Source organism: Sceloporus occidentalis, unplaced genomic scaffold (assembly GCF_023333645.1).
Source record: "Sceloporus occidentalis isolate IW3139 unplaced genomic scaffold, rSceOcc1.0.p SCAF_33, whole genome shotgun sequence".
Taxonomy (NCBI): domain Eukaryota; kingdom Metazoa; phylum Chordata; class Lepidosauria; order Squamata; family Phrynosomatidae; genus Sceloporus; species Sceloporus occidentalis.
Window position 1 is genome coordinate 4,627,607 of NW_028317013.1, and position 11,956 is coordinate 4,639,562.

The window sequence follows — 11,956 nt, forward strand, 5'->3', positions numbered from 1 at the left end:
AGAGGAAAAGTAAAGGTTTTGTGTCATTTACTTTATTTTAATCTGCATATTTTATTAAAGGCCATATTTTCTCACAGTGAAAAATGAGTGCGGCCCGCGCACGTATACAATTCTGATGAAGTGGGGGGTAGGGAGAGGGTAGCTAGTGAGAAGGGGGGGTAGGGAGAGGGTAGCTAGTGAGAAGGGGGGGTAGGGAGAGGGTAGACAGTGAGAAGGGGGGGTAGGGAGAGGGTAGCTAGTGAGAAGGGGGGGTAGGGAGAGGGTAGCTAGTGAGAGGGGGGGGGTAGGGAGAGGGTAGCTAGTGAGAAGGGGGCGATAGGGAGAGGGTAGCTAGTGAGAAGGGAGGGTTTGGAGAGGGTAGCTAGTGAGAAGGGGGGGTAGGGAGAGGGTAGATAGTGTGAGAAGGGAGGGTAGGGAGGGGGGTAGATAGTAAGAAAGTGTGAGAGGGGGGGAGAGGGGGTAGATAGTGTGAGAAAGTGGGGATCTGATGGGGGAAAATGCTGTCCCCCCCAGATTTTTAGGGGTTCCTAGGCCCATGGTGCCGATAAGCTTTTTTTCTTGAGAAGGATTTAATCTCTATTCCATTTGGTTGCTTATAATTTATAATCTAGTTATAATAAATTATTATTAAAAGAGACAGTTGATGATTATTTTTTGTGGTGACACATTTATTGAGAAAGAACAACATTATTGCGGTATTCATATGTGGGAGTCAAAGTAAAAGTTCCCAATAAAAGATTTATTATGTTTCAGAAAATGTATTACATGGATTTATAATCTAAAAAATTTTCCTCATGATACAGTTTGAAATTGATTTCACAACCTGACGCTGTTGTTTTTTCTTTGAACAGTTGAGGCCTAATTGAATCTTCCTGTTAGTCAATATAATTACAACAGGGCTAATAGCGGAGTAGCAAGAATCAAAAAAGATGCGTGCATCTGTAAAGCGTGGAGACAGTGGGTATGTACAAAGAGTGAGTATCCAGAATAGGTTGTCTAGACCAAAGCTGACTATATACATCATGACCAAAGTTAGCACTGCTTTAGCTGCACGCATCTCGGCATGCTTTGTGTTTAACTTTGAAATGCCCTTGACCTGTTTCCCATGTTGGTAGAACACAAAGAGGAGATAACCACTGGAAAACATCATAAGACTTAAAAAGAACAAGTCACGGACCACATAGATAACTCCATTGCCCAGGTAGACAAGATAACTTGGAAAGACCACAAAGCAGAACTTGTAACTCAATATGTACCGTGAAGTGCCATTACCAAGAGAAGCTGTTGAATAGGCCAGCCTGGTGCTACTTATGATGAGGTTGAAAATCCAGAGCACTATCATGATCGTGAACAGGTTGTCCAGGAGCTTCTTCCTTAGTGGCAGCCATCGTCGAGGAGATGGTGTAATAGAGATACATTGGAAACATCCTAACAATGAGGTAATGCTCACAGACATTGCTCTGCCTACGCAATAAAAATAAAGGCTGATTTGGCATGTTAAGTCACCATACACCTTGTGGATTCCAGTCGCTTCCAGAGTGATTGGGAGACCCCACGTTAAGATTACTAGAAGATTAGATATAGCTAATTTACCCAGAATTATTTCACCGGTGGTAACTCTACCTTGGATGTGAAAAGTATGAAGAAATGCAAATACAATTATCAGGTTACTGGGAATTCCTATAACGTCCAAAAAAACAAAGCCAACAACATCAAGTATAAGCCAGGGTCCCATTCTCTGAACTGCGAAAATATTTAGGATTCAGTTGCCTGCAAAGTAAAACTGGTTGGGAGACAGAAATTCAGGATTTCGTTTAATTTTCACTTTTATTTAAAAAATGACAAGTTTCTTAATTGTATGCATGCAACATATATATCATTTTTAGAAATAGCTGACGAAAATAACCAATAAGCAATCTATCCAATTGCATTTAAAGGTGCTGTTCCACCTTGACAAGACAATTATTAGCCCCCTCTAATATGTTAAGCAAGTAAACCTTATTATATCACTCTACTAAATATTTTTCATTTTTTAAGCAACAACCAGGGTGACTCTGGATTTTTAGGGGCACTAAGCAAAAAGATTTAAAGGGGGCATCTGTAATGCTCGTGATGAAACAAATAACTTACAATCACAAGCTTGTTTTTTCAAAAAAGGACACATTATACTGTATTAAAACTCTATATCCCTACCACAAATGTTTAGTAGCCCCTTAGATCAGTGGGGACCTTAAGCAGCTATCTGTTCCTGCTTTTTATTCACAGAATATTTGAGTGTTGCGGGCAAAAAATATGATGGAGGCCAAGTTTTGGTTTGTGCATTTGATAGTACTAGTAATAATGTTTCTGATTCAGTATTTTGTTCTAAAGGTGTTTCATTTAGTCAAGCATGTAGAAGAGCACATTTGCATTATGTTATTTATGGTCTGTGGTTCTGTATCATAGAATAGCTGATCTATGATTAAATATGTTCCACTTATTCCTAGTTTCTTGCTTCTAAATAGAACCTTAGTGTTCTCTAAAATCAGTATGCAGTTATTGAATCCAGTCAGTCAGTGGACACAGTGCTTAGTGATCTTGGCTACTTCAATACGTGCAAGTATTCTTTAAGGTATATTTGCTAAACTACTAACATTTTGAGCATTATTAAGAGCCAACCCGTGTGAGTGTGCTCTGTAATATGAGATGATAATGAATAGGTAATAATAATAAGTGAGAGAACGCTAAACAAACCTTCAAACATTAAGTACGTATTATTCAATTTAGGTATAATTTGATATTCCTGCTTCTATTATAAAAAAAATTAAAGTGTAAGGCAGCTTTTTACCCAATCTACTCCCAAACTAAACAGTGACCCTAAAGTAAATTATGTTGGGATTATGTGGTCATTTTACCACATAATCTCCCCCATCGCAATACAAACTTGATGTGTTTAGATTGATCTTGTTCCTCTCACTGCAGCTCCTTTATAACTACTGGCCAACAGCGATCATTAGGCTAAAATAGTACTAATTTGAAGACAATGTAAAGTTACAAATTCAATAGCGAATAACAACCTTTTAAAATAAACTTAAATGAATTATACATTAAACTTAAATACATTATACATTTGAAAAGTCTAAACATGGAGAAGAGTATATAGGGTATAAAGGTAAATAAATAAAAAAATTGGATGAAATACTCAACTTTGTACACTCAATGATGTATATTTCAACAAAACAGTTTTTTCTCTAAGAATGTTTAGGGGGTTATGTATAGAGTAGAGAATAAAGTGGTTTTGTCACTGTAGCAACCAATGCAATGGTTGTAAAGGAACTTTAATCAATAGTTATAGAAACATAGACGAGTAATGTAAGTGATAAGGTTATTTTTTTAACATTAATTAAAAGCTTCTAAATATAACTTTAACTAATAAGTGTTTTTTTCTTTTTAACTAAACACGAAAACATACAATTTGATGGCAGATAAGAAGCATTTGGTCCATCTAGTTTGACCATGTTATTCTTGTTCTAGATTAGCTATGCCCCATTTTGTTCCATTTAGAATATGTTTGTTCATGACAAAGGTATCAAACCAAAATATTGTGTAATCATAACTGACCCTCCATTGCAATTAGAGGGTAAGCAGTCGCTCAAACTAAAACTACTAATCACAAGGCAAAACTATAAAAATTACTGCAAAACACTTGAGGCATTATTGTATCTTTTTTATTATTATTTTGGAAAGAAATATGCATGTATAGACCAAAAGTTTACCACATGATGAGGCTAACTGTGTTCCTCTCATTAATGAATTATAATAGTACATGGTAACATTTACTAACCTACAATACATAGATGGAAACCACTCACCTGCAACCTCAGTCTTCTAGGTGTGTCTTACTTTTCCGTGTGGTTCCTCTGAATTTACTTGATTGAATATCAGATTTTTATACTTCTGGCCTTACTCCTTTGAGAATTGACGTAAGACTAAGTACGCATGTTAAAGGGTGATGAATGGTAATAATTACTGTGGTATTGCAAAAGATGATACAACCTCTCACCATTTGTCCGGTACATTGAGTAAAAATTTTTTTCTCTCTTTTTCTGAGATTTTAATTGAATTGAAATGTGCAATTAGGTAGAATGTTCCAGTTGCTTCCTTACAAGACATATTACCTTAATACAATGTATTAACACTTTAACAGCCTGGCAAAGTAATAATTTATAATTATTATTACCGTAAATAAATGAATACTTCTAATACAAATTAATTAAGTTGCCTATAGTCAACAGGGGATTTCAGCATTGGCATACCATGAAGTAAAATGGCTGTTGATGGGATCATAGATTAGATGTATGTGTAACATGCAGGAGTCAGCCCCAGTACCAACCAATGGAACCATCTATTAAGCAGGACAATTATGGTTGCTTCTTCACTTTGCATCAAAATAACTTTTTATGCCTAATCCCCACTATAAATTCACTTTAAGAACTTTCGCTCTGAAACAGTTTATGGTCAAACTGTGAGAAATTATTATTCTACGAAAACTCTGCTTTTCCCACTCGAACTATGAAATTCAAGTCTGTATATTGAATTCCCCTTCTAAAGCAAAAACAAAGTCTATGGGGTTCAGATTTTTAGGCTTACACTAACTAATGTTTTACATTTGACCTGGGAAGTCCAGTATTTGGGCCCTCTGTTCAATAATAATGGCAAAGTGTTCTTTTGAGATTGTTTTGACTTATATTATCCTAGTTTATTTCCAATTGAAAATGAGCCACTCAGATGTTATAGACCTAGAACTTTTTGTATCTGGAACACAGTCTTCATTAAAGACTTTACAGCTACGACAAGTTGTAGCTAGTATTTTGATCTCCTAAGCATTTGCATCTGACCATTGTTATTCAGGCATCTCAGTAACCTAAAACCTTTTAAGTTCATGCTGATATTCCTGCACCTGTTCTGGGGAGTCTAATGGATGTTTGTGTGTATTACATGCAGGTGGGTTACAATTTTTTTATTATCAATCTTGTTTAAGGCTGATTCTCCTACAATGTCACAAGCTTTATGCTTTTTTTTCTCCAGCAAGTTTGATGCTCTCCAACTTTGATGACCCGTGAGGCAGTCCAGATAATTCAAGGCAGTATGCATATACATTTGTTTTAATCCATAGTTCATTGACAACTGTAAAACCATTCATCATATACATGTAGAATGTACTGTTATATTAGGATCTCTTACAGATCAGGTGGCAAAAGGTACGAGAGACACTGTGCTATAATGTACGGGTGAAGACTTCAGTCAGTTGTCTAACTGTTTTGTGCTAATAAATTACATTTGGGAACATCCTTCTAGAATAATAAAAAGTATGGTTTCAATGATCCAGTTTAAACATTGTTTAGCTTTGACAAAGCTTTCGCATGAAAAGATTTTAAGTTCACATACAAGGTTCAATAAAAAACTGTCTACCAGTTAGTAATCACACAATGGAAATGACATTCAAATCCTGGTCTTCTATGATCTCCAAACTTTTATCATGTATCATTGTTTGATGTCTTCATTGTCAGCTTTTCTAAACTTTTGACTGCTTTTGTAAAATATGAGCAAAATTGATCCTGTTCAACCCATAGTTGACGCCAGTGAAAAATATTCAAGAAATAAACTAAGATAATGATTCTTCATTTCTATACATGAGTAATAATATACGCCCCTCTCTCTTTCATGCTGTTTTTTAAAAACAAGCATTTAACCATGTGGTATAACAAAATATTTGTCAGTATTATCAAAAGTATGAGCAGATGAGCTAAAAAATGAGTATATATTTTGAAATGATTAAGAACGCTTAAGAAATTAATTTAATTGACATTTTAGGATAAGCAAGCATTGGTATGGCTCAAAAATGTTGTCGAAGCCTCTCATGAACTCATACATAAGCAGACATTTAAATTATTTTTTGCTGTACTTGGTGGGATGAAAAAGAAATGTATTGCAATTAGAAATAAACATTACTTTTAACAATATCTACTATACTATACTATTATAAGGGCAATATTTAATAAAAAAAAAACAATATTATATATATATATATATATATATATATATATATATATATATATATCTAAAAGTCTACTGTATTTTTCTAGAATTTAGTCTGTGCCTTGTGTTCATACACATATTACTGTTACTCCCAATTTCTTTTTTAATTATGTTTTCTTTGTTTAATTATGAGTTTTCTGTTCTGCCTTATGCATACATTTCTTATAATTTTTTATTATGTTTTTAGAATTATGATTGACTAGTCACAAAGAGTTTGTAAAATATATTTACTTTTAAGTTAAACACCTAACGTTTATTTTTGGTAAAGATGAGAAAGAAAAGTTCTTACCATTTTCAGTAGGGTCTAACCTCTTTAAAACACATATCCGCATGATGGAGATCCCATATTTCCATTGGTATAATGGAAATATACACTTGTGCATGAAATATATAAATCTAAATAATGAATAGAACATTTAACAAAAAAGGGATTTGCTCATTCAGCCATAGCCAATCACTGACACAGACGTATTATTCTCCTTTTGGAAGTGAAGGCCACACCATGACTGATCTAATCGTACAAACTGTGGTTACCTGAGACATCTAGCAGATTTGGCAGAAGGAACGTGAAAACTGCCATGAAAAATCCAATTAGCTATTGTATAAGAAAAATAGAATCCCTAGTGAATGTAAAAACTGACATAGAAGCATAGAATTTGGTGGCAGATAAGAACCATTTGGACCATCTAGTCTGCCTAATATAGAGACTCACACCTTAATTAGCCATTGGTCTTGTCTTGGATTCAGAGTAGCTTTATATCTTTCCCATTCATGTTTAAATTCTCTCATTGTGTCAGCCTTTATCACATGGGAGGCTCTTCCACTTACCACCCTTTTCGTAAAACTTCCTTACCTTACATCTAAATATCGATATAATAAGATGACTATATAAATATTAATTAGATATTAAATATATATATTAAATATATATTAAATGCATATTATTATAATAATACAATTTATAAAAGTTATTTTTGATATACACAAAGCCTTAAATGTTATATTTTAATTAGCTGTTGTCAAGGAATACAGGCTATAGATTTAATTAGGTAATCTACAGAAATGCATAAAAAATAAATGACATTTATTCAGGTTAGGTGATGATTATATAGTACAGCTTTTAAGAAAAATGTTTTCAATCTTTAGAGAGCAAATGGGAAAAAATGTTTTTCTGCTTTTAAAACTGTAAATATTGTCATGTGAAACATGGTTTGCCCTGGTATAGAAGCTGACTACAGTTGATTAGCTGATGAACAATTAAGATAGACCATCAAATAATTCAAGATGTTCTGCAGCAGCATACATATAACTTTCAGTTGCTACAAAATATTCACGTCATTCAAATCTGCCCTGCAACCTGCTTGTGGTACAAACAAAAATATGTAAATCAATTCATCCACCTAAATACTTACTAAAAATAAAATGTTCGCCTTCAGCGGGCAACGCAGTACCAGCGCTTTTATGACTTTCATTCAACTTTTTCTGTGAGTACGTATTTAATGTGGTGAATGGTCAGTTGGCTTTTTTGTTTGTTTCCTATAAAAAAAAATTTGTCTTTTAAGGATGTAGAACACCGTGTTACCCTCATACCCAGCAAACATTCTAAGCTCTAGGAAAGAAGAGCATATTGCGAGGTAAAAAGGGCACAGGGATTTGGTCCTAAAGAGGGACTGGCCCAACTAAACATGAACATAGAGCTGTAAGAATTTAATCATGTGTGCAATGCATCATTAGAAACATCTATCTCATTCTATCTCCATGGCTTATTCTGCTCAATCATTCAAAAGCTGCACTTTCTGTCACTAGAAACTACCATCCTGGTGCCAGGATGTGATCCTAAATGGAATCTGGGGCATTAAAACACACCAACACCATATATAAAAACTCACACACTAACATCAATTACTAATATACATTCATACTAACACCATGCACTGTTCACATTTCACACCAACATTCACATTGTAACATCATACATACAGCAACATGAAACACACTTACACATGTTACCCTCATACAGTAACACACCCACACACACTAAAACTATAGTGTAACACACATACACACTCACATTGACACCATACACTTATACATACATACATAGACACACACTCATTCTCTTACAGCTGTCTATCCCTCCTTTCTACAGGTCCCCCACTCTCACATCTTTCCTTCCCTCGCTCTCCCAATCTCACAGCTTTCCATGCCTCCTTCCGTCCCCATCACATCTCTCCTCACAATCCTTCCTACCTTGTACATAGCGTTTACCTTCAGCACAGCTCACACTCTTTGTCCTGTGGAGTCATGTAACTTTGTGACCCCATAGGGTGCTGCGGTTATCAGGAGCAGGACACATAAGACCACAGGCATAAATCTGGTGCAATGTGCCTGATTAACTCAGATGCCACTGCAGCTGTCTGAGTGGCCAGGTACTAAGACTAAAAGGCCCAGCTAAAAGACCAGGTATGCCATTGATCCTGTGGGGACATTTTTAATGATATTACCCGGCATGTCACCGCTCCTAGAGTGGTTAATAATGCATTCCTTTTCATAGAAATAACAATATAATCATATCAATTTTGTATTATGCTAAACATCTTAAACTTGTCCCTTGCCATAAGATATTCATGATAAGACCTTTACTTGACAGCTACACAATCATAAAGAATCTATAATGGTAGACACTAGACTTTGGCACCGGCCAACTATTTGTGTTCGTCTTTGTAGGGAAAAAAACATGTTCGGTTTGGGCGAATATTCGTGTTTATTTTTTGCAGTTTTTTTAAAGAAGGGGTTAATATGGGGTATGCACTACGCAGCGGCTTTGGCGCCAGGATTTTAAAGGTCCATACAAGCAACTCTATTGGTCGCTGGCAGGGGCCTCCTCTGCCATCAACCAATGAAGTGCACCTGCTCTTCATTGGTTGATGGCAGATGAGCCCCCTGCTGGCGACAAATAGAGTCACTCTTACAGACTTTTAAAATTCTCTGCATAGGTCTCCCCTCTCCAGGAATTAAAGGTCCCTAAGAGCGAGTCTATTGGTCACTGGCAGGGAGCTCCTCTGCCGACGACCAATAGAGTAGCTCGTACAGACGTCTAACTCCTGACGGTGAAACTTCGACTGGTCTCCCTGCTCCAGGAGTTAAACGTCCGTACAACCATAGAGTTGATGCCAGAAGAGGGCCCTGCAGGCGACAAATAGAGTTGCTCGCAAGGACCTTTAACGCCTCGTGCAAACCTACGGATTTCCGCTCCCGTTAACCTCTGCGATGCTGCGTAGATAAGGTAGGCTAGATGGGATAGAGACCAGGGAGATGAGTAGATTAACGAAGATGAACACGAAGATTCTTCATGTTGTGTGTCTTCGTCTTCGTGTACGTTTTGCCCCCGACATGTTTGTTTCTTTGGTATTTGGGCTAAACAATGAAAACGCACCCTTCGAGTTTGTTTTCATGTTCGCCCAGATACGAATGCACAAGTCTAGTAGACACTCGTCTGGCATCTATTAAAACAATGCTGGTAGAGCCCAGGAACCATGTTCATTTTTGGGCAGGCATATTTCAAAGAAGTGTTCCAGTAAGATTGTGGAAAATGAAGAAAATTGCACTCAATGCCATTTAGCCTAAAATTAAGTTTTAAAAATGTTGTTTTATATTTATACATGACATACATAGATCTCTACTTGGGTTATTTGCTGTCTCAGTGTGCATTTCATGGAACTTCTGATCTTTTTATTAGATAGGATTATTAAGATTGGGCTTAGGGATGCATAACAAGAGGAGAAAAAGACTCTCATATCACTGACAATGGAAGGTACCTGTGAAACAGTTAACATGTAAATCCATATAATATTATCTACACCAAAGAATATGACATAAAGCAAAACTAGCCTGAGAACATCTTTAGCAGCTTTGGATTCAGCTGCCCCATTCCGACTATTGCTTAACCTTAAATTCTGAACCTGTGTTCGATGCCTGTACAGAATTTGCATAATGAAACCACTGGCAAAAATCATGATACCGACAAAGGTAAAATCTCTGGCTGATACGGCAAAACCATTTATAATGTAACCCAGTTGGTTAGGAAAATAAACATGGCAAAATCCCAGGTCAAGGGTGAATTTAGGGACTTTTCCGATCCTAGGAACTGCAGAGAAAAATGGGGCTGCTATACACACAGCCATGTTAATAAGCCAGATAACAACAAGTGTCATAATCAAGTACTTGAAATCTTTGATTTTGGCGATGGACCTCCCTGTGGTTGGTTTGATAGTGACTGCTTGAAGGACACTGAGTAGACATGTAACAGATACAGACAATGCACGCACTATTCTGTAGGAATATATAACGGCTTTACAGCCTGCATCATTCAGCACATGTACCATTCCAAAAACAGTCATGGTCTGAGGAACACCTCTTGTCAACAGGGTTATCATATTAACAAATGCTAAGTGAGATAGGACTATGTCAACTGGCATCAGCTTGTAGCGGTGACAAACCATATTGAAGTAGGATATCAAGATAGCCCAGTTACTAACTATACCAATACTAGTCTGTACAAAAAAAGAGATCCCTTTTATGATGAAACATAAATCCATTTTGTTGTGTGATTTGCTTCTTCGTATTGTGAGACTTCTTTGATTTTGTTATTTTGCTTGTTTATTGTTTTTTTTTTGTCAGTAATAGATTTGAAATAACGAATTCCATAGGAAGGTGTTCCACTTGTAACATCCCCTGTTTGGAGAACTAGTCGTATGATGGACATACAGCTGTGGAATGAGAAATGCATTATTATTATTATTATTATCATTTTATATAAGATAAGATACTAATGTATCCAATAAAATACATTGAAAGGTGTCTACTATTAGTTAATACAAGAACCAAACTCTATATTATTTGTTAAACAATATATGCTTAGGTTACAATGCAATGCGGTTCCATTAATTCAGCTCCTTGGTAAGCAATATAGCCATGAAAAATTATATATGACTCGCCAAAGTTGGGGTACTTTGACGTAGTGACGGAATCCCCAATATTTATACCTTAGATCGGTGTTCTTTGAATAGTATTCGCTGGGTATGCACAAAATTCTTGCTTTTATTGGTTATTATTATTCAACAGCAACCCAGGAATCTGACCAACTTACTGGTGAGCCATCTCCTGCCAGACAGGTGCCTTATTAATAGTGTCCAGAGAAGGCTTTAAACTGCTTGATTGTCTCATTTAAGGTCACAATGCAGCGCAGTCCCACTGATTCGGGTCCTTGGTAAACAATATAGCACTGAAAAATTAGACAGGACTCACCAACCTTGGGGTACTTTGACGTAGTGGTGGGCTAAGCAATAAATGGCCATATAGTCAGATGGATTCCCAATATTTATTCTTTGAATGGTATTCATTGGATTAGCGCTGAATTCTTGCTTTATTCAATATTTGCTTATAACTTTAAAAACAATGCCAGTATTGATTATGTTTCAGGATTTTAATGAATGTGACCAACTGAATGCAGTAATGGAAAATGTATTGCAAACAATAAAAAAAAAACCCTCTCAGATTCCTTATTCAAGTAAAAAATGCCACTTTCTTATTTATACTGGTGACTTGGATGTTGTTTTTATATGATTTAAAATGACAGCTCTCCTGAATTTTCTTAATATAATAGTCTGTGCAGTTTTGTCTGAAAATGTGAAAGCTGTAACAGTGTGTATTCATATTGGTCTGTTATTCCTTGTTTCGGACAGGTTTCTTGTTACAGGTACATTTCCTTCTATTTTGTTTGCTTTTTTGCCTTCTTTCTCATCATGCCAACATCTCCATTACAACCTGAGGCATTCTTAACTTCTACATATATGTATATGCTGGTTACATTTATGAT

At 36.0% G+C, this 11,956-nt stretch overlaps 1 protein-coding gene across 1 annotated transcript; it reads right to left on the bottom strand.

Annotated features, from left to right (window-relative positions):
• Positions 1-778: 778 nt before the first annotated feature.
• On the bottom strand, positions 779-10,676 carry LOC149298359 (olfactory receptor class A-like protein 1). Its single transcript, XM_089487509.1, has 3 exons — positions 9,750-10,676; positions 6,613-6,673; positions 779-1,464 (listed from the first exon to the last, which is right to left on the bottom strand). Exons 1-3 carry the CDS (start codon positions 10,674-10,676, stop codon positions 779-781), a joined length of 1,674 nt encoding a protein of 557 aa, XP_089343635.1.
• Positions 10,677-11,956: the final 1,280 nt, after the last annotated feature.